The sequence below is a fragment of the Vespa mandarinia genome, chromosome 8, assembly GCF_050613455.1.
Source record: "Vespa mandarinia isolate Hongniang chromosome 8, ASM5061345v1, whole genome shotgun sequence".
NCBI lineage: Eukaryota > Metazoa > Arthropoda > Insecta > Hymenoptera > Vespidae > Vespa > Vespa mandarinia.
In genome coordinates, this window is record NC_140817.1 from 7,210,001 (window position 1) to 7,235,000 (window position 25,000).

The 25,000-nt window shown below is 30.1% G+C and overlaps 1 protein-coding gene across 8 annotated transcripts in view; it reads right to left on the reverse strand.

Annotated features, from left to right (window-relative positions):
* Positions 1-93: 93 nt before the first annotated feature.
* Positions 94-25,000, reverse strand: part of LOC118451114 (echinoderm microtubule-associated protein-like 2) — a 29,356-nt gene continuing 4,449 nt past the window's right edge. Inside the window, exons 1-19 of one of the 8 annotated variants that reach the window (XM_085658511.1) lie at positions 13,809-13,943; positions 13,022-13,143; positions 11,221-11,636; positions 10,643-10,873; positions 10,309-10,471; positions 9,894-10,007; positions 9,464-9,592; positions 8,896-8,964; positions 5,030-5,335; positions 4,497-4,569; positions 3,742-3,948; positions 3,053-3,290; positions 2,713-2,870; positions 2,371-2,628; positions 2,124-2,261; positions 1,928-2,044; positions 1,209-1,296; positions 862-1,088; positions 94-744 (exon numbers count right to left, since the gene is read on the reverse strand). In XM_085658511.1, coding sequence (XP_085514637.1) covers positions 619-744; positions 862-1,088; positions 1,209-1,296; positions 1,928-2,044; positions 2,124-2,261; positions 2,371-2,628; positions 2,713-2,870; positions 3,053-3,290; positions 3,742-3,948; positions 4,497-4,569; positions 5,030-5,335; positions 8,896-8,964; positions 9,464-9,592; positions 9,894-10,007; positions 10,309-10,471; positions 10,643-10,873; positions 11,221-11,272 — 2,694 coding nt within the window. In that variant the 5' untranslated portion in view covers positions 11,273-11,636; positions 13,022-13,143; positions 13,809-13,943 and the 3' untranslated portion in view covers positions 94-618. Of the gene's footprint in view, positions 745-861; positions 1,089-1,208; positions 1,297-1,372; positions 1,666-1,927; positions 2,045-2,123; positions 2,262-2,370; positions 2,629-2,712; positions 2,871-3,052; positions 3,291-3,741; positions 3,949-4,496; positions 4,570-5,029; positions 5,336-8,895; positions 8,965-9,463; positions 9,593-9,893; positions 10,008-10,308; positions 10,472-10,642; positions 10,874-11,220; positions 12,736-13,021; positions 13,144-13,808; positions 13,956-16,918; positions 17,031-25,000 lie in introns of those variants that run through there. The other 7 variants (XM_035887299.2, XM_085658514.1, XM_085658513.1 and 4 more) reach the window with 7 other exon arrangements.

The window sequence follows — 25,000 nt, forward strand, 5'->3', positions numbered from 1 at the left end:
TTAAAATCGCATATTGTACAATATACTTTCTAATGGACGGCATAATATAGTATGCGCGGTATATTTTACGTTACGAGCTTCTATGAGTTTGAACTTATTCCTTCTTTTTAATAAGGACATTCCATATTTTTTGCCTTTTTTTTTCTTTGGATTATCAATCGTCTCCTACATCATTAGGAACAATGCAACTTGACATATATTATAATGCGTAGAAATATAAAGTACATGTACAGTTCGGTTAACATTCATCAAACAACAATTACGTAATATTCAATCATACACGGAATGTCCATGAGTTAAATTTTTGATTTTTGACAAACATTGAAACATTAATATTAAATGTGCTACATAAAAGAGAGTAATCATAAAATTACCACATTTCTTAATTCATTAATAATATATGTATCTCTTTCCATATCAAATGTAGATGCATACTGTACCATTTCGTTAATCACAAATCGCTTTTGCAATAATAATGGCATTTTCATTGTTCTCTTGTTCATGTTATTTTATAAATAAGCTCGCTACGTGTTGACAAAGTGCACTTTGAAAATATATGTAAAAATATGTTCTATTGATTAGAATAGATGTTATCTTCTCTTTGTTCTAAATCATAAGTTAATTTACTATCCATTGGAGAACACTGGTATCATTTCCACCTGTTGACACCAGTCTTGTATCATCTTGAAGGAACGATATATTTGTCACATGACTGGAGTGACCACCATAGCTATGACATAATGACTAAAAACAAACGTATTTAAAAGATTTTAATATGCTTTTTTTTTTGATGATTTTAATATATAAATATATATACATAATATATATAAGTTTTACAGTAATTATTATTTTATAAATTACCTTTGGTTGACATGCAGGATGCGAAAATAATTTGATTTTTCCAAAGTCATCTCCCGTAGCAAGAAGTTTTTCATCTTCACTGCAGCAACAACAATTTATATCCGTGCCATCTGCACCTTCTGGCCAAATACCAATTGTCTTAAAAGATATTATGCAGGTTTGAGTTACCCATTTAATATCTTTAAAATTAGAGGGTTGAGGTATTTGACGACAAATACCAGGATTCCCTACAATATAATTCATAAATGTAAGATATATATATATATATATATATATATATATATATATATCATTTTATTATGATTTATTATATTATGAAACATTATTGATGAGGTTACTATACTAACAAAATAGAAGTTCATAATCTCCACTGTTGCTACGTAAATATTCTCCATCTATTGACCAATCCAAATGAGTTATAAAACTAGAATGTCCCTAAAATAAACAATGATACATAAAGATAAATTATAATAATTTTTTAAAAACACAAAGAAATTTGAAATTATAATTTTGTTCATTTGCCATGAATAATCAAATGAAATATATTTTCAAGATAGATGAACTGTTCCTTTTCCTATTATTATGTATTTTGGTATTTTCAACTGAGATACGTATATATTGTGAAAGCGGAAACTATTATACGTGCTCATGTGAAGCAGTTTTATCTACAAATTTGCAAATAATATTTATTTTAAATATGAGTCGTGTTTTTCTTAGATAATTTATATTGACATAATATATATCTTTTTCATTTTGAAGCAACCCAAATATAAATCTTACTCCGTGCCTTCATATCCGCTTAGGCTAAACAGGAAGAAAAGAAATATGTTAAGTAGCTAAGTTCAATTTAATGTATAATTACAAAATTGCCTAGTTTAGCTCTTATAACACGACTATTAAATAAAATATTTTTAAGATAGTGATTTGAACGAATATGTTATGTGTAATGCAAGAAAATTTACAAGCTATATAAACAGATAATGTAATTATATGATTTTGAATGATCAATATACAATGATATGCAATTAACGATGATAATAAATATAAAAAATTTAAATAAACATACCATACATCTGCCCACTCTGGTATATTTTGTAGCATATTCGCTTACTTGATATATGTAAATATAATTATCTCTTGAACCAAGAGCAAGGAGAATTCTATTTGGGGAGAATGTGACAACCTTTTTAAGAACAGAGAAATATATTTATCAATGAATTCATTCATGAAGATATTTCTTAATTTGTCAAAAAATAACTAACCTGAATTGGCTCTGATCCATCTGTATGGTGACTATATAGTTCACGCGTTTCACTATCAATGGCCAACCATTTTCCAGATACACAACCAACCACCATAACGTTACCTTCAGGATAGAAACCGATACTTTGTGCTTGTTCCTAAATAGAAATATCAAAGTCAGTATTCAGAAAGCATTACTGTAAAATCTAAAAATAAATAAACTGTACAGTAAAGACAAAATATAATATTAAAGAATTACAAACATACCCCTATATCTTTACTCCATACCACTGTATGACTGAGACTATCCCACATTTGTAACAATCTATCATGACCTGCGGTAGCAAATTGAGGCAATGTAGGATGAGTTGCCAATCCCCAAACTTCTTCCGTATGTCCTAACATCACTGGATTGAATCCCATTTCCATGTCTCCAATGAGAATACAATTTTTTGTCGTACCAACTAATAATTGCGATCCTCTACCTTCGGATATGGTACGGATACCACCAAAATGATCCTCAATCTATAGATTAATAATTTATATTATATACTCCACAAAAAAAAAAAAATGAAAGGAAAAAGAATAAAAATATTTATCTTCATTTACTTGTGCTATTTCTCCAGTCGGATTTAATGATATATCAAAATGCAATATTCTTCCATCCTTTCCACCTCCAGTAACAATATTTCCATTTTTAAGAACACATATAGAAAATATCGATCCTTCGTGAAGATTTCTAACCAATCTGAAGATAGTGTTGGTGCCTAAATTAATAAAATAAAATAAAAAAAAAAAAAAAAAGGAAAAAGAAAAATAAAAGAAAAAAGAAAAAGAATGAAAAGAGAAAATAAATATAACAAGAATTTAACATCATAGATTTATATGAATATACAATACATATGTATATATAAAATAAAATAAAAATAAAAAAAAAAAAATAAAATACCTCTTGCCCAAACAATAATATTGCCATTACTGTCGCCGGTAAGTACATCTCCATTTTGATTGAAAGCGACACACGTGACGTATCTCGGTTTCTCTCTACTTTCGAATATACCCATTCTTTTATACAGCATACCGCCATTATCCAAGGACCAGAATGATACGTGACCTTTACCACAGGAGACAATCTGATTTCTTTCAAGAGGATGCCATTCAGCGCAGACAACCGTGTCAACTGAGCACTACAATCCATTATCATTTATACTATATATATTTAGGTATTTTATAATATTTCCTTTTTTATTCTATGAGCTATATATATCTTTCATCGTATGCTCTCTTGAGAAGATAAGAAATAGAGCAAGGAAAAATTAAAAATGCACTTCGAACAATTCAATATTATTTTCATTGAATATTATATTTATTATTATTCATTATAAATAATATTATTGAGATAATAATATTGATATAATTTTATTCGATAAATTTATCAATTAAATGTCCTTACGTAATTAAGGTTAGTTCAAAAGCGCGGGAATTCAATACGGTTTTCGATTTTTTCTTCTCGTATAGGGACAAATTTAAATTGAATTTTTAATACGTTCTATATGTTCTCGAATACGAACATCAAAATTAATCGTAAATTGATTGAATTTTTATTTTTTAATAGATAAAGATGTAAAAAGACAGTACCTTCGTCTCCGTTAATTTAGATCCCTTATCGCCCTTTTGCCAATCCCAAATAGATATATTATGATCGGACGTTTCGTCGATGGCACATAAATAATTACCACCGTCAGTTTTTGAGAATGACAAACAACAAATCGATCCATCAAACTCGCCATTACCAATTACGCTTAATGTAGCCAAGGTTACTGAGTTCCATATTCTGATGTGTGGCTGTAGAAAGAGTATTTATTTATTAATAAGACACTATATTAAATTCTCATAGAATTCTCTCTCTCTCCCTCTTTCTATATATATATATACATATATATATATATAAATATAAAAATATGGTATCCTGGAGCTTCGAGGAAACGTTCTGACATTGGATTTGGCAAATGAGAATTATAAAGAAAATTCATACAAAAGTATATGCCCCGTTTGACCTTCATTTCGAGTTATAACGTAGCGATTTTTATATTGAAATAATTTTATCAAAAGATTAAATTAGTTGAATTAATTTGTAAAACGTTTCAGTCTTTTCTCATATGGAAGAAGAACGTTTTGATACATCTCTTATGATATTAAATGGGTACACTTTATGTATTAAAGAAGAAACTCGAAATATTATAATAACTCGAAAATAAAAACATATCAAATATGGCAGTATGTTTATATGAACTTTTCTTTTTTTTCTTTTTTTTTTTTTTTTATTACTTTTACCTGTAGAATCCAATGTCGAAGTGGTTCCTCAAATTTACGGGACACCCTATATATCTTACCAACGCGTCACGTCGATCCAGGCCACAGGTTTGTCCAGTTGCAACTACCAGTTTATTTGGGTGTATCGCGATGCTGGAATTCGATAAAGAAATTTTTTTTAATTTCTTATATACATACATACATACATACATACATACATACATACATACATATATATATATATATATATATATATATATATATATGTCCAAAAGAAGTGATAAATTTAATTTGTCAAGATTTTGGACAACTCGGACTATATTATATCAACGCAAATGAATTTTAAATCACCACTATATATATATATATATATATATATAATATACCTATACCTATGCCCCACATACATGCGCGCGCGCCTACATACACACATTATATATATATATATGTATATATATATATGTATGTATGTATATATACTTTGTAAGGTCTTCACACATATATTATATATAATATAGATCGATATAATACAAAATATGCGATAAATTCAATTTATCAAGACTGTTGACAACTCGGGTCATATTATAACAAATGCAAATGAATTTCAACTCACCACTTGACGTCGTCCGTATGACCCAAATAATGTCTCTGATTGTGCTCTTCCATATTATAAAGTACAACCACCGCAGCAACGAAGTAAACAATCTCGCAAGTTGGTAGTAAATGTAAATTGCTACGACAATCTCTCCCTCGGTATCCATAGACCCAATCCAATTTGAGTTTACTTTGGGGTGGTGTTGTTACTTTGTGAAGATCGTAATGACCTATCATAGATGTTGGAACATAAAGAACGACTGGTCGTCCTCGCAGGTACATACGAACGGTACCTTCCTCCTCGTTGTACTGCATGTCTCTGGTACTGATCAAATCAAACATTTATATTTTATTATTAATGTTAAAAAAGAAAAGAAAAGAAAAGAAAAGAAAAGAAAAGGAAAAGAAAAAAGAACACAGATAATAAGCGATATCATAGATATTGTACGATTTATAATTAATCAATCAGAGAGCGGAAAATAATTTTTAATCAATTAATGAGCAATCTTAATTAAGTTAAAGTTAACTTTCACGTTAAATTTTAGCTATCATCTCCTACCCTCCCTTCTTTCCTCTTTATTTTAAATTAATCGTAAATATATCATATTACTCGCTTCATTCCAATCGTATAATACCAATAATTAAAGGCTATTAAATTCGATCACTTTTCAAATGGTTCTCGCGTGTTACCAGAATTTCGAAGTATAGTAAATTGCATTTCCAAGAGAGCTAACGTACCGCACGAACGTATTCCTATTTGAGGCTCGATAAAGCGTAGGTGTGCCTAACACACGTGTTGTCTATCAAGGTGTATAAAAGGTATCAGGTTGTCGTAATTACATCGTGTGACTTACGTCACCCTAACCGATTCATACCACAACACAAAAAACATTTTTTGCGATTCGACTAAATATATATCTTCAACGATTTTACTTTTTATGGAGTTATTTAGTTGCCATACGAATATTTGTTCGTTCTAATAAGATTCTCACGTATGTATAATGTGGGGCAAAGTTATATTTCGTAATTTCGATCGATTCTAATCTCATAAAATAGACACACGAGAGGAACGAGTTGAATCCTATCATTGAATTACATTCCTCGTGATTGGCACAATGAGAGAGTTCGCGATGATCATTACCTGGAATCGATTGATTGAAAATTGTTAGGCCTTGATCGATAAAACAGAGCGTGGAAGAGAAATAAAGAAAGAAAGAGGAAAAAAAGAGAGAGAGAGATAGATATAGATATAGATATAAATATAGCTACAGAGAGAGAGAGAGAGAGAGAGAGAGAGAGAGAGAGAGAGAGAAACCACAAGGATATACTGTCTGGCTCTTTCTTCAACGTGTCCTTCGAGCCTTTCTTTTTGATTTCGCAAATGCACGAGACGCGTTCTTTTTATTATTATTGTTGTTATTGTTATTATTATTATTATTATTATTATTATTATTATTATTATTATTATTATTATTATTATTATTATTATTATTATTAATACTTGTGTACGTAGGAACGAAAATGTAACTCGTAAAGTAACGATCGACCGTGCGACTCGCGCGTTACTGCGATCGAGAAACACTCTTGATTTTTCATAATGACGCAGTCTCTCCCCTCCTTTAGGTTTCGTTGAGAGGCGTCTCTCTGTCTTTCTCTCTCTCTCTCTCTCTCTCTCTCTCTCTCTCTTCCCTCTCTCCTTCTCCCTCTTTCTATCTTTCATAACGATCCGACCACCAATGGCTTATTCAGTAAATTCTCGAACAATTAGTGTTTTGTTGATCCTGTTAAAAAAGAAAGAAAGAAAGAAAAAAAAAGAAAAGAAAAGAAAAAGGAAAAGAAAACAACAACAAGAAACAATAACAACAAGTGCAAATTATTAATGATCGGGAATCGTTGGATCCTTTAGTTAATTACAAGTCAATAATTTACATGCTTTGATTATTATTAAAAATTTGTAAATAAATTTGTGCAAGTAAGTTAATGAACGTAGAAATGTTTCGATGTAAATACGTATTGATTAAATAAGTGCATACTTACATATACGTTTAGATAAAAAAAGATAGGCAGTCACGACGAGTCTTTATATCACGATCTCATTTGAAATTTTTCTCACCTCTTTTTCTTTTTTTTTTTCTCTCTTTCTCTTCCTTTTTCCTGTTTCGTGTTATTTTTTTGTTTTCCTTTTTTCCATTTCCTTTTACTCAATGTTCTCTGTCTCGACGATCGTAACGTCGAGTAATGCAGTATTTTGTTTTCCTCATTTGAATATATTAAGCGTTGATAATCACGTTAGACCGAAGGTTTCCTGATCAACGTAGCCTTTTATTTCGTATATATCCGTATCACCGATGTTCGATCAATGAGAAAATAAATACAATATTTTTCTTGTATTTTTTCTTTTTCTTCCTATTTTTTCTTTTTTTTTCTTTTTTTTTTGGAATAGAAAATTTTACAATAAAATGATTCATTGTATAAGATTCTAAAATAGCGAGCCTCTATCTTCTATCTCTCTCTCTCTCTCTTTCTCTTTCTCTCTCCCTTTCTCTCTCTCTTAGTTGCTTCCCGTGAAGGCTATCAACGATCACGCTTGTAAACACAACGAAAACGTCGTTGTGTAAGAGCAGGAATCGTTCTACTCACTTTCTTCGGTAACGCAATAGCGCACTTCGCACCACCGTGTTAAATGAGACTGGCTGTCACGTGGTACGGCTTCGTAATATTCGCCATTGTAAAATGATGCTTTTAAATCTTCGAAAAATTAAAAAAAAGTTGACAATTCCTCTCATTTTTTTCTTTCGTTTTTTTCCTTTCTTTTTTCCGCGTTTATTTCTTCGTTTTTTACATGAATCCAAAAGAAAAAAAGAGAGAGAGAGAGAGAGAGAGAGAAAGAGAGAAAGAGAATAAAAAGATGAGAAAGAAAAAGAAAAAGAAAAATGAGAAAAAAGAAAAAAGAAAAAATTAGAAAAAGAACAAAAAAAAAAAGAACGGAAAAAATCTACGAAACATATTTCTTTTTTCGTCTTGGTTCAGCGAGAACAATCCTCGAGCGTGCTGGCATTTAAATTTTAAAACGTTTCAACCAACCAACCAATCAACCAACCAACCAACGAACCAACGAAAGAACAAACGAATGCGAAGTTCTTACTCCCCTTCCTCTCTCCGCCTCTATCCTCTTACCCCTCTGCCCCTATTTCGTTATAAATTATGCATGCACGCCTTCCAACTTTCCTTTCTTTTTACGAAGGCGCGAACAAGCATTTCTTCATCTTCCTGAAGAATATCTATCCGCATTTTCGTGGTCGAACAATTTCTTTGCATGCGAGGTCGAAGGTCAACCTAACTTAAAGTTACTTCACGTGCACGTGGAATTTTGTGGTGGTGAGGGTGACGGGCAGGTGGGTTGTTTGATAATTAACGTTTATCGTGCCTGCCTTTTTGACCTCAAAAACTTTGAGTTTCTCGTTTGAAATACTCACGAGAGATAGCTGGAATACCTTGGATTCCCTTCTAAATAGTTGTGTCCGTTGTCTGTCCGAACACATACACACACACGTACACACATGCATGTACGCACACACGTATGCACGTACGCACACACGCATGCATGTACGCACACGCGCATGTACTTATGCACACACGCATGCACGTACGCATACACGCATGCACGTACGCACACACGTATGCACATATGCGCATAGGCACGCACGTATGCACATATGCATGTACATACGTACTCATGCACGGATTTCCGACTGATCAATTGTACATGCGACTTTGTAGTTGCAATAACGAGATAATAATGAGACGACAAAAATGGTGGGTGAATGTGATGGGTGTTGAAAATAATTGCGTTAATGTAACACACAAAGAAACTTTTCTATTTACCCGTGTTTGACGTTGTTCAGCACCGCGGGCTTGAAGAGGTTGAACAGGGATTTGGTGGATGCCGACAATCTATAATGAACGAAAATGCAAAACGAAAACCATGCAGTGCAAAACAAAGTAGAAAAGTTGAAGAAAAAAAATAAACAAAAAAGGAAAAGAGTAGTAGTATACAAAAAAAAGAAAGAAAACAAATAAAGATCGACGTATCCTCAAAGCACGTTGTTATTTTATTATTCTTTTACATTTCTCCCTTTCGTGTTCTTTCGACGTTTTCTTTTAACATCTTCTAAATATTCTAAATTAGAAAAAAAAAAAAACAAATAAAAAATGAAGATCAATATGGAACAGATCGAGCTTTGAGCATCGCGATATTAAATTAATATAAAAATACCAATGAGATTTTAGCGGTGTGTTGTAAAACGAGAGTTAAATATAAACATGAATGATGGATTACCAAACAGAAAGAAAAAGAAAAAGATGAATAAAAGAAAAAAAAAGAAAAAGAAATACAGTGCGAAAATTGCACGTATTATGTATTATATCTGTATAACAAAAGTCGTCGACCTACCTAGCACCAACTAGTTGAGAGTTGCTTCCTTGATTTTGCGGAGAATGCGTAAAGTCACCAGTGGACGACCACCTTTTTGCTCTTCGCAAGCTACTCTGTGGTGGACCATTTGACCTTGTTGTGGGTGACCTGGCGATCGAGATGGCGAATTTGTATTTAATGAAATAATAATAATATCTTATCAATGACTGATCGGGCATCGTCTTCTTAATGTTTTCCTTTTTCTTTATAAATTCGTTTAAATCGTATCGAATTCTTCACACTCTCGTATAGTTTTATAAGCCAGTTTTCAGTATACTTTCGTTTACGGCCGAGCACAAAACATAGTACATAGATACATACATACTCCATTAGCATTCCAAGCGAAGTTTCAAAGATGGAAGCGGATAAACGTGAAAGGCTCTTGCTAATTTATGGGATAACGACTTACCTGGCTATTGGTAATGGCGTGGCTCGTGGACTTGGCGATGGCACCGGTGAAACGCTACTACTGCTAGGGGTATCCGAATGTAACGATCCCGTTGACTGATAATGAACAGATCTTCTGAAAATTCATTTCAGTATAAATTAGATCCTTCGTTGATTTTTCAAATCATCAGCTTGATTAATATTAATCAAGGAATAAGTGATCGTTCTTTATTTCTTTCTTTTTTTCTTTTTTTTTCTCTTTTCAATTTTTAGGATTTCAATATTCGTTCATAACACGAATATCAGTAATGAGAATGAGTTTTGTAACATAGTTAATTTCACGGACATTACTAAAACCATTCTTTAATCGTAGAAAGAAATAAGTAATTATAAGGTACCTATCTCGTAATAAAATTTAATAAGTAATTTATTCTTACCTCTGTGGTAGTTGCGAAGAATGCGAATAGCTAACCGGTCGTCTAGGATTCGTGTTTGGATCCTGAATATCCTGAGACGATCCCAAGGATGACGAGTTTCTAACGTTAGTACCACTGCTTTGACGTAAACGCAAATCTTTTTGAGGCACCGAATTTTGATTATCTGAAATGAATATGTATGCACGTGCATCTTCGTTGAAATTTTGAAAACTAATAATAGCTACATTTAAAATAAGAATTTCGTGATATATATATATATATATATATATATATATATATATGTATAGGAAGTTTCATGAAATATTGAGATGATAAAAATAATTTATCTTCTTACTTCTAAGAGAAACATGGCCGTTCCTTAATGGCGATGATACCATCCTTTCGTTTCTCCTCTCATTTCTTTCCTCCTCTCTCTTCTCTCGTCCTTCGAGCTGAGAGATTCGCCTTAACGCGTCCGCCAAAGTAGCACGAAGACAAACTATCTCGTCTCTTTGCGCCAAGGATTGCCTTTCGAGGTCTGCGACTCGACCCAACAAGGATCCAGTCTCGCATTCTAACATCTCGTCTGAGAAAGAAGAGAAAAAGAAAAACAAAAATTAAAAGTTTAATAGAAAAAAAGAAATCAAAAAAGAGAAAAGATGGAGATATGTAAGTTACATTAGAAATGATAAAACGATACCTGGTGCAAGAGAATAATGATGATGGTAATGGTGATGATGATAATAGTAATAATGATAATAATAATAATAATAATAATAATAATAATAATAATAATAATAATAATAATAATAATAATAATAATAATAATAAGTAACATAGGTGATATCGAATTTCACCTTTAAAAGATATCCCAATGTCGTGTATAACGAAGAAAATATTTCAATACTACGTATGTATTTTCTTAATACTCACGCCAAGCTTGCTCCGCCTCGTCTATGGTATCCATCATGTCCGGCGTGGACATTGCGATTAACCCCTCGCGATGACCCCGGCGTATTAATACGTTATTCAATTGAATAGATTAACGAACGCAAACAGAGCCAATGTACTCTCCGGCGCCAATACTTAGATTATTTCAAACATTCGAATATTATTTGGGTAGATGCGACTATATTTTTTAATATAGTTTCAAAATATTTTAGAAGAAAATATATCAAAGGCTTTTCTTTTTCTTTTCTTAGATTTTAACAATTATTCCAACAGGATTTTCATCGTTTTCGTTTCTCGTACACCTTCGACGTACTAGCAATTGTCTTGGACTTTGTTATTGTTGCTATTTTTGTCTTTCTCATAACGAAACTTTCCATAACTAGCATCGTATTTGAAATCTAACGAATTAAATACATATGTATATCGATTTAGAGATGGAATCCAAATCGCAAAGAGATCGATATCATCAAATCACTTTTTTTGGCTACCAATATGGGGAACGAGGAGGAGGAGGAGGAGGAGGAGGAGGAGGAGGAGGACAGAGGTAGGATAAAAAACATTGTATCGGTCGAGTAGAGTCGTGACTCGTCGGTGTCGTCGTCGATAAATACGAGCCAATTAGCTTCGTGCAATTAGCGCTAGAAAGCTTCTCATCGTTGCAAGTTACGTACACGCATACACATACACACACACACACACACACACACGCACGCACGCACGCACACACACTCGATTCTCTTCTCGAGTAGCACGAGGTAAGAGATAAGAATCTGCGTTTCTTTTTTTTTTCTCTTCTCTTTATCTATCTATGCCCGTTTCTCTCTTACTCACTCACTCACTCACTCACTCACTCACTCACTCACTCACTCACTCACTCTCTCTCTCTCTCTCTCTCTTTCTCTCTTTCAAGAACACTGGAGAGTTCGCCAGAGAAAAGGTAATAAAAAATATTATTTAACAAGTAGAAAAGGATAATGACTGGAATATTCAAAAATCAGCGCGTAAGACGTTCAAGTCGGCGCGTATACGAACGTTCTACTCATGTTTCCGCGTATCCGTACCTCTTCGAGAGGCGTAGTTAGACGAATTGCGTTATGTAAGATAACGTATCTATGTCTTTCACTCACTCATTCTATTCGAATTCAACTAACTAACTAACTCACTCACTCACTCACTCACTCGTTCGTTCGTTCGTTCGTTCGTGCATTCACTTGCTCTCTTTCTCTTCGATTATTATTACTGCACTACTACTACTATTACTAGTACTACTACTATTACTATTACTCCTCCTTCTCCTCTCTTTATCTCTGTCTCTTTCTCTCTCTCTCTCTCTCTCCCACCCCTTTCGTTCTCATCCATTCGTTCACTGTTTCTCTTTTGAAGTTACGGAAAAGCATATGGAGTTTCCCCTTCCCGTTTTTACGCGCCGGTGCTTTCCCTCACCGCGTGGAAGAGACGATAACCGACGAGACGAACGGACGGACGGATGATCGACCGACGTTCGTTCGCTCTCTTTTATTCTCCTCTCTCTCTTTCTTTCTCTCTCTCCTCCCCCCCTCCCACCCTCCTTGCTCCCTCTTTCTTTCTTTCTTTTACTTTATCCCTTACAGCTTTCATTCTTTGCCTTTTATCCCAACTTAACACGATTTTTCGGAAAAAATATAAAAGAAAGAGAGTGTATGTGTGTGTGTGTGTGTGTGAGAAAGAGAAAAAGAACGGCTCGATCGAGCGTAACTTATGAGGGTGGATTTTAAGGGTGATTCCAGTTTAATGGAAGACTTACGACTCGTCCTTTCGTTTAATTTAAAATCTTTTTCCTTTTTGTCAATATATGTTTCCGGTAAATTTCTTCGTCAATGATTAAGACGTCGTAACGAAAAAACAAATTCTATTGTAATCTAATGACTATATACATATATATATATATAATATGCGTATGTACGTTTTTAAATTATAATATTATGAACTTCACCGAACTTGTTGTCCGACTTGTCTTCGAAGGAAACATCAAGAAAATATTTATTTTAACAAGAGAGAAATTTTGTGACAATTTTGTGAATTTTGTTATTATCGATCGTTTAAAGAAATCGTTTGAATTTCGTACGAATTTTGAGATACGATAGAATCGAATTTGACGGTTTGATATATTGAACGTCGAAAGACAATATTTGTCACGCGACCTCAGTACGTGTAAACAGCGATCTTACTCGTTTTAACGTTTCGAACATACGTACAATTTCTATTTATTTTTCTTTAAAAGATCGATTGAAAGTTCTTTGAACGTGAGGAACATTCAACCGTACACATTACATAACAAAAATAAATAATGATGGAAAAGCATAAGTTAAATAAATAAATAAATTAAGAAATTAATTAATTAAGAAATAAATAAACAAATGAATAAATGAATAAAAATATATTTCACACGGCACGATTGTTGTGTATATGTATGTATATATATATATATATAATCTCTCTTTTTTTCTCTCCGTTACGACTTCGAATTATTTTATATTGCGTATATTAATAATATTTTCAATGAATTAATTAATCAATCTTTTCCTACTAACGTCACCGAACCACCACCTATCCTTACGATTCGTTATTAAATTCCATATAATTTTTCTTTGTTTTCTACGAACGAAAATACAACTCGAAAACTAAACGATAATTCTGCTCGCGCGACACGTGTGTTTTCCCTGCGATCGCCCCGACGTTACTGTCTGAAACGGAGTCCAGCTGCTTTAGACGCGATCAATACGTTCTAGATAGTCGAGATGAACCAGATAAATGTGAAGCGCGTGTTAACTCTAGGGTACTGAGATATATTGTATATGTATATATATATATATATATATACATACACACACACATAATAGATACTTATACAACGTATACACGCACTCAACAATCTAATCGAACGATACTTTAGATAACTTTCTGGATTAGATCGTTTTATCCTTCTATCCCCCTCCCTTTTTCTCTTCATCTGCCTCCACACAAACCACCATTTGCTACCCTTATCCCCACTACCATTAACACCACTACCATCTGTACAACCACCGCTATTCTTTCTTTTCTTCCATTTTCGACATTTCAACTTCGATCTTTTCCTTTCGACTTGTTTGTCCTGAATAAAGGATAGGTCGTATCCTGTGTTATAATGGCGCTCCCTATTTCGATATTACCAATCATAATGCGTAAGCTCCGGATGTCGTTCCGATTCGTCTTGCAATATAACATATACAGATAATCGTTCCTTTTACCTTTACTTTTTTATTTTTATTCTTCTATCGTATCATTTTATCGCTCATTTATTTTTACTTCGTTTCATTTCTTTCTTTTTCTTCTCTTTTTTCTTTTTTTTTTTTATCATTTTTCTATGTTAGATACATATATTTGATATATACATATATATATATATATACATATATATTATATATACATATATATTATATATACATATATATTATATATATATATTATGTTATTTTTAATAATTTACAATAATTATGTTATTGTTTTATACTTATTTATATATTATTGTTATTAGATCGTTATTGATATACATTTTTATAATATAAAACAATATACATATATTTATATTATTTATAATAATTTTTTTAATTGTTTTTTTCTTTTTTTTACATTTCTGTTGTTACCTCTTATTTTATTTATATTTCAATTTATCTATCATCCGTTTTACTTGACGTAATTTATTTATTTATTTATTTAACTTTCATTTGCCTGTTTATATTATATATCATATTTTATATTATTTAAATATAATAATTTCTATAACATTATATCATAGTTTTATGTTGTTACTTCGAATCTTTTATATTTAGTTTTATTGTTATCTTTTTATTGCGTCAAATATTTATTATTATTATTATTATTATTATTATTATTATTATTATTTTTCTTTTTTTATTATCAGCGAGAATGTTTCTTTTTATTTTTCCTGTATAACTTTAATTCATCAACTCAAGCACATTTTATTATCTCGCTGGTCGGTCACGTATATCAAGAAATTTATGGGAGTCGAAGGGGGAAGGATAATATTCGTGACGCCACGATTCTTCGTCGGTCACCATGGTTATCTATGAGCTACCATAGAACACGTATCATATTATACGCACGTTATATAAGTACATGCGTTGTAACATTTAAATTCGAACAATTTAATATATTATTATTTAATGTGTTAAATCCCATAATGATCGAATTAAATTTATATTGCAATTATATGCAAATTTTATTAAAAAAAAAAAAAAATTACATAATTTCTTTTCTGACATTTGGGAAACTATGTATAAGTATACTTTCTAATAAGAGTAAAGTTCAACATTAAAAATATGAATTTTTATGTAACTTTTATATAACAAAAAAAAAAGAAACAAAAAAAAAAACAACAAATAAACAAAAAAAATTTATAAAAAATTCAATTGGACGTATATATCAATGTTTTTAAAAGATCCCTTTTACATAATCAAAACGTGTTAATATTTTTTATTAAATTATACGTACGATCATTATTGTCCTCTTTCTCTCTCTCTCTCTCTCTTTCTCTCTCTCCCTCTTTTTCCCTCTTTCTCTCTCTCCCTCTTTTTCTCTTTTCTAGCAGATCGCTATTGAAAAAGAAAAAAAAAAGAAGGAAAGAAGAAGAAGAAGAAGAAGAAGAAGAAGAAGAAGAAGAAGAAGAAGAAGAAGAAGAAGAAGAAGATGAAGAATTAGTTCGACGAGGACGAAGACGACAAGGGATGTGAAGATATTTATAGGCTGAAAATTCGCAGGTATGTAGTCTCAACGTAGGCGTTACTCGTTCTGCGTAGGTGGTGCATAATTAGATACGTAACGTTAATAATAGCTTTGGATACGATCGAAAGAAGTATCGTAAAAAGTGTTTGGCCTTTTTCCGGATTCTATTTAAGTATTCTTTGATCGACCTAAATTTGATGAACTTCGACATCGAAAGGAAAAGTGTTACATCGAATGCTATCTATTCGATTTGTTTTTTTCATTTAAAGAAATTTTTCACCTCTCATGTAACCATCAATGGAACAAAATTCAACATCAATGCAATTTTAAATTTTATTATAATTAAATAAAATTCGATTGGTTGGATGAACAGAAAATTAATGAAAGAGCAGGATGAGTCGGGCACACCTTCGTGTAACGTCATCGTGGCACCTTGAATGGCTTATATAACGAATGCCACAGTGTGTTACACCAAAGTGTCCATCGTGTGTATATCTATGTATTTACACACACACATATATATATATATTCACACACACATACATAAATATATATGTATGTATGTAGTGTACGTAGTTTACGAGAGTGGATATTTTTGTACGAGCACCTTCGTCTCGTCCATTGGAATTTTTCAAAGAGCTCGATAGCCTTGAACGCTAATTTCGTTTTCAACGACTTCGAGTCACGAACTATAGTCCTATCGTTGTTTTTGAAATAGTCCAGTTCGAAGTTGAAATAAAATGAAAAGTAATAAAATTAACAAAAAAGAAAAAAAAAAGGAAAGAAAAGAAAAGAAAAGAAAAGAAAAAAAGAAAAAAAATATAGAAAGATAAATGCGATAAAAGTAGATTGGTAATTCTAGCTTTTAAGATGAAATAAAGTTCAAAGAAATAAGAAAAAAGAAACGAAAAGACTTTACCCATTTCGTGGTTCACTCCGTGTGTCTGATGCCCGTTTACGCGCATCGTCGACTTCGAAGTTTTCTTTTCATATTTTTGAAAAACTTCGTTGGATGATGATCACCCACGTTCCTGTAAAATAAATTGAAAGAAATAATAATAACGCGAAAAATAAGATAGTTCATATAGCATATATGTACGTTTAATGTCAAAATGAACATTATTAATACGTTTTATTATTTAATTAATTTAGTTCAAATCGATATAATCATTTAATGACTTTCATAACTTTTTTCACATAAAAAATATAAGGCAATACATATATATCGTCATACTTTTCATATTAAATACTGCTTTTATCTTAATAAGGGTAATTTATTGATCCTTCTTAAAGTATACTTTTATTTTATAAAAATGGGCTAAAAGGTATATAGAAAAACGTTTTAAGTGAAATTAGCAAGATTATTAAGTTATTATTATATATGAGTTTCATTGTAAATAATAAGTGCCAAGTCATTAATAATTTCCGACATATTTAATGCTTTAATCTTCTATAACTTTATGTAACTTTGAGATTACATATTTCTATACATACGTATATATATATATATATATATATATATATATATATATATTTTATTTCTTTTCATTAATTTTATTTTTATTTTATATTAATTTTATTTCCTTTCATTAAATCAGTTTTATATTATTATATCGACAGAAAATGAATTATTACTTCATATAGGAAGTAACATTTTTATATTTTTTAACTAGAAATATAATATAATTATATTTCTGCAAGTAAATATATCACAACTTTCACATTTTATATCATTCTCTTCTTTTTCTTTTTTTTTTGTTTTTGTAGATACAAAGAAAAATAATATCGTAGTGAGTTAAATGGAATAGCTTTCGTTATCGATTAGAACGATACGAGTCAGTATTCTCGATTAGCAAAAGATACGATAAAGTCGAGAGAATAAAATCGAATAAAACCGATTGATTTTTGTTCAGATTTGCAACTTCATGAGTTTGCAGATCTTTGGTATTTCCGTTTTAATAATATCACGAGATACAATGATCATGGAGGAAAAAGAGAGAGAGAGAGAGAGAGAGAGAGAGAGAGAGAGAGAGAAAGGGAGAGAGATAGAGAGAGAAATCGAGCCTATCGACGACAGTACCGTTTGTCAACGGACCGAGTATAATGCAAAAATACATGGAATGTGGAAAACGGGTTGCGGAGAGTGCAGCAAACTTGCGCTTCGACCGATACACGGACCCGCATATCTCGCGATTTAGAAAGGTGCACATGCACGAGCATTCGCACGTGTATTTCTAGAGATAGTTGAAGACAATTTTTATTATATGTTTATCGTCATATTATCAACGTTTTTATTTTATTTTCGAATAAAGCGAATATCAATGTTCTTTTTCATTTGTTTTAATTTAATTTAATTTAATTTAATTTAATTTAATTTAATTTAATTTAATTTAATTTAATTTAATTTTCTTTTAATTTATTTTATTTTATTATCGAATTAAAGGATTTACAATATAATTATTTTATATTTCAATGAAACAAGGTTAAAAAATTTCAAGATTAAAATATAATATGTTGTCACTGTACGTTTAGCTTTATATATAAAATAAAATCAAATAAAAAGCAAATATAAATAAAATATTGAAAGAATTAATATTTTATAAAGCGTAAATTTATATATATAGAAGTCAGAAAGAGTTTACTTAGAATTCAATCTCTAGCCATAGTTAGAAAAATAGACTCGTGTAAATAAATATGAATAATCAAAAGATTATTAATTCTTTGTTCTGCGTGTACGTATGAAATAGAAAGAGAGGTGATAAGACATGTGGCAATAAACAAATAGGACAATATAATGTCAAGGTTATTAACATTTTTGAAAGGACAGTCGTAACTTGATGACTGTAAATAATAAAGTTGACTAGATGCAATTTGAATCAAGTTATAATATAAATATTATTTTTTCCTCCTTTTTCTTCTTCTTATTTTTTTGTTATTATTACATACAAATTTCTGTTTTAAGCGTTTAAATATGTATAATGTTAGACAAGCACTCTCTCTGTCTGTCTCTCTCTCTCTTTCCCTTTCTCTTTCTCTCTTTGCTTACCATAGTAGTGGTTATATATAATTAATCTCACATTTATACTCACATAAATAATAATAAATACTTTATGTGAAATATTTTTACAAAAGTTTGTATATATTTATATTAATCGAAAAAGTATTATCATTCATTAAAATTTATTAATCTTTCTTTTTTGTTATTTCGCCTTAATCCTTTGTTTATAATAATTATTTCATATTAAAATTATATCTATTACGGATTATGTATTTTGAAACAAAAGGATCGACAAATTACGACGATATCATTTTTTGAAATTATAATACAGAAACTTTGCTTATAGCTATCATTAAATAACATTTTTTTAAAAAAGCTCTCATATATTTTTCTTGTTTTTTGTTATATTATACTATGCAAACGACAAGAGAGAGAAAGAGAGAGAGAGAAAGAGAGAAAGAGAGAGTTCTTTTATGAATGGGAGGGTAAAATAAAAGCGATTGAATTTCGTGGTGCTAAAGGGTATAATGGATTTGGTGGAAGGGTAAAGGGAGAGGAGGGACGAAAGTATAGCGTCAAAGCTGGCAACCCTTTGAGCGTTTCGAATTTTGCGTCGTGAGCTTCGAGCCTTCGACCCTTTTCATGCTTCGAAGGCATTTACGCTTTCGACCCTTTTTTCTGCCTTCCTCTTCGTAGCCGTTCATTCGCTTGGAAATTTGTTCTCGGCCTACGCAAAGCGTAAAGCACGTATTTGCACATACACACACACACGTACATATACATACAGATATACATACACACGTACACACTTTTTCGTTTGTACGCGCGTTTCTACGATATACGAATGATAATTAGTTTTGCATTACTTTGTCGAGTAAAATAGTTGAAAGGTATTTTACTCTCTTCTTTTTTTCTCTTTTTTCAAATCTCTTAGATAAAAGAAAAGAGATTTTGTAAGTATCCATAGTAATTCTCATACATAACAAACTAATAAGATCGTTTTTATTCTACCATGAAATTGAGTAATTAAGTAAATTCAATATAATTTATTCATGTGAATTTATAATTATAACATTATTTTTACTTAAGAAAAAAAAAAGAAAACAACGCATTACTCTCTATGTTATGCTAGAAATTTATCTAAACAGTGTGCGGCGATGCGTGTATATTAAGAAATTTCTATTGTAATAAATTTACTACTTTATGTTAGGTATTATTATAATTAAAATTTCTCTCTCTCTCTCTCTCTTTCTTTCTTTTTTTCTCCCTTTAATAAAATTATAAACCTACGTATTATATAATTTTATTATATGATTTATTTATCATATTATATTTGAAATTTATTTAAATTATAATACTGAATTATATAAACTATATATATATATATATATATATATATATATATATATATATATATATATATAATTTAGAACACACAAATGAATAAAAAAATAAACAAATAAATATATATATATATATTATATATTTTTTTAATTATATATTAATCTCTATATACATATATACATAGTTTAGATAAATTTTAATTATACATACATATTAAAGTTCGCAAAACAATTGTGTAAAAGAATAATACAGAAAATCGTCTCGTGTAGATTAGAATTACAAATCGCAAGGTTCAAGATTACGATCAGCTGTTAACGTTTGATTGTTCGCATGAAAGAAAAAAAAAAAAGAAATAATAAAGAAAAAAAAATGATGAGTAGGTACACGCACGTTTATTTTTTTTTCCTCGATGGAAAACAGCTGGTAAGGTGCGTATAAGTTAATCGAAATTTGATCGGGTATCTGGTAAGGCAACCCTTAAAGAAAATGATCGTAAAAGAAGTGTCGGGTTCGGCTATTTCTTACGAAGCTGAGAGATCGTTGAAAGTCCAAAGAGAGGCGAAACACAAAACCAGTAAGCATTGACCCGTCCAGAATGCTACCTTATTGGTGTATAAGACCAGACTCCACGGAGCTTATTTTACAAGATATCGTGTGCGTACTTTTCTGTCTATACTTGTAAATGTCTGTGTTTGTGTGTATTTATGTGTGTATTGCACTCTCCGTTTTATCTACATGCACGATCCTTATATGTACTTGAGACGACGATGGAAAATTGGTTCACCGTTCTACGATCCATAAGCAGTCTCTCTCTCTCTCTCTCTCTCTCTCTCTCTCTCTCTCTCCCTCTCCCTCTTCTTCTCATTCTCCCTCCCTCTCTCCCTCTTTTTTTTCTCTCTCTTTTTTCAATACGTTCAAAATTAGCGTCAAGTCGTGATCGATAACTTTGACACATTTCATCTTTTTAAATCACGTTTACATAATTCATTTATGAACTACGGAAATGCAAAGATACTTGGATGTTAAAAAAAAAGAAATATTCGAAATTGATTGTCCTTCAGGAAAGAAAATTGTAATAATTTATCTTATTATTATTAAAGATAGATAAATCACGTTAACATAATCCATACGCAAATCATAAAACGCAATGATCTCGAAAAAAAAAAAAGAAAAAATATCATAATTAATTGTCCTTCAAATAACAAAAAAAAAAAAAAAAAAAAAAAACAAAAAATTGTGATAATTATTCTTATTATCATTAGAGATAGACGAATACGAATCTTCGAACGTACAATTAATCGCTTGATATATTAATTATATAAAATGAAAAATTTTTCTTATCGATCATCGGGATATAGATAAAAGAAAAAGATTAAAAAAGTATATTTGTAGGTATCAATCGTTAATAATTCTGATATAACGGAACAAAAGAAAAGAAAAAAAAAAAAAAAAAAAAAAAAAGAAAAAAGGAAAGAAAAAACTTTGTTATCTTATTTCTTATTTTCGTTCATTAAGCTAAAAATTTATTCCAGAAATGTGAACGAAAACTAGGGTTAATTTAAAACGAACGATTTAACCTCCTAGTTGAGAAATATATATATATAAATAAAGGCAGTGAGAAATAACTTCGCATGTATACGTCATGTATATCTACATATGCATAGATAGTTACGTTATACTTATATATACGCAAAACGGTGTCACGATATTCGTCGTGACTCTCGACTTCTGCACGTTCGAAACTTTTTAATAGAACACTCGGTTAATTTAAACGAGAGACTCCATGGTATATTAATGAACGATCCCATAACTGAAAGTAGAGCATGCTTTCATTCGTAACAGTGGGAAAGCACATGTCGTCGTTTCTTCGTTCGTAATATACCGTTAAATACACCTAAACGAGACGTCTAAACTTCCGTTCGTCCTTATGATGCAGATTCTACGAAACAGACTTATTTCTTTTTCTGTTCTTTTTTTTTTCTTTTTTTTTTTTTATTAACGTCATGTTACGAGCCAATCGTACATTGTCTAACATCTGCATCGAATATGAACATTAAAATTTTATTCGACGATCTTTTTAATCGTGATAGTTTATATATATATATATATATATATATATATATATATAAACTGATTTTTAATATAATGTTTATATTTAAAATCAATCAAGTTTATATTTAATATAATGTTTCGTATAAAATACTTCAATTGAATGAGCCATAAATAAATGATTTTATGATTCATATCGCATATATATTATTTTGAATTTATTATGAATTACAATGAAAGATTTTTCCACACAATATATATAAAAGAAAATAATATTAAGTATATATATATATATATATATATATATATATATATATATATATATATGTATAATAATATTCTTTATATTAGTGATTAAATAAATTTTTCATTCTCTTAGAGATGCAATTAAGTTATTTATTAAAGAAAATAATTAAGAGAATAAAAGTAACATTATTATATATGTTTAATGGTATATATATAACCTGTTTTATATCATAAGTTGTTTATATTAAGTATTAGAATTAATATGTTTCTTTTTTAGAAATTCTAATCATTTATTATTAAAACGAATTCGTTTTATTACTCAATCAATATCTTACGTAGTATCAATATATTCAATTTTTATTTATTATATTTTTCTTATTATTTTTCGAGTTGTAATATGTAATTAATTAATTTTATTCGATTTCAAAAAGTAACATTAACACTTTTTTACGCAAATATTATTATATACATATATTATATCTTTGGTTTTTTTTTTTTCTTTTTTTTTTTTTTTTTTTAATTAATTATATATATATAAAATAATAGCTGAATGAAATATTATAATACAATCATTTATATTAATCATTTATTGTTAGAATAAAACATGAAATAATAAAAATTATTTAGAAAAAAAAAATATATATATATATATAGTATATACGTATATATAAAATTGAAAGAATTGAAACCGTTAGGAATGTTATTAATACGTTCGACATGGCTTCGGTAGATAGGAAGGGAAATGCGTGATTAGAAACTAGAAACGATGACCGCTAAGTACAGTGATTTTATTTAACGTCACTGTCTATGCTTCTACGAGCATGCTAATAACGTGAACGATATAACGTGCGAAAAGCGGCAAATAACTGTCTGCATCTTCCGTCGGACTAAAAGAAGAGACGAGAGTTAAACACAGCTCTCAACGGTCCTTTCAACAATCATTTCTAAGCGCTAGCAGTATCGTTTCTTGAAAGAAAAAGCCTCCGTAAGATTCTTCATCATTACTCTAGATTATAATTGATCTATAATCTTCTAACATATCATATAGTATGGTATTACATCGTACATTAATTTAACGATATAATGTGTGTAATTGATAATAATAATGAAAGAAAAGAGAAAAAAAGGAGAGAAAAGAGAAAAATTCGGAGTTATAGCTTCCATAGAGATTATTATTCTTCTTGTTAGTAATAATTTGAATTTAATAACATACGATTATTAAACTATTTCATCTCGAATTACTTGCTCGTCAGAAATATTAGACATTCGTATTAATATATATCTATTATTTATTAGATTAGATATTAAATATTATTATTTAAAAATGTCATTGGACATTAATATTTGAATATGTTTGATACTTCAATGTATAAATATATTTGATATATATATATATATATATATATATATATATTTAAACATATTTAAATTTATCCTGATATTCTAATATTTAAATATATCCTGATATATTAATCATGTTTTGATCGATTTAACACTAAAAGGTAAAATTTTATATTTCAAGAAAATAAAAAGAAAAAAAAAACGAAATGAAATGAAAGCACTGTAACATATTATTTTTCCTAATCACTGGCACAATGTTATTTGTTATTATTATAAAAATTTATTTTCATAACTTTCATATCTAATATTAAACTATGACGAAAATTTTTAATCGAATTCCTTTTTCTTATTAATTTCTAAAATTAAAAGAAGATATTTCATCTATGATAAGTTAAAACTGATTTTTGTAATATGATAACCATTAAGGTTATATTAATATTTAATTTAAAATTTTAACGGATCGAATAGAAATATATATATATATATGTGTGTGTGTGTGTGTGTGTGAGTGTGTGTGTATAAATATGATTGAAATATCGAGTAGAAATAAGTAAATTCGATAAATTTTGTTTCTAAATCACTTAGAATTCCAATGGATTCGAAGCATCGATTCCCACTCATGGACACCCACTTACACTCGCTATTCCTAACGTGGATAGTGGACATCGAGGTCAGTCAACTGCAACGCAATGCAAGCTATGCGTTTGCGTGCACATAGTAGAATTAACACGTAAGCCTCTTATATATACGCGATTGCATCCGTGACTCTCACCGTTTCGTGCTTATTACGATTCTCGTTCGTTGCTTTGGAAGGTCAAGGAAGTTACTGAAATACTTTCAAATATAGTTTTTCATATCATATCGTTTTAAAGTAATAAATTAGGATAGATATTGTCTTTCTTGTCCGTTTCGCATGGAGAATAAATACCGGTCTTTTTTGACCTTGACACTTATCGCAAACAGATAAGAAATGTTGTCAAGTCTTTTTCATTACGATATGTGTATGTGTGTGCCTGTGTGTCT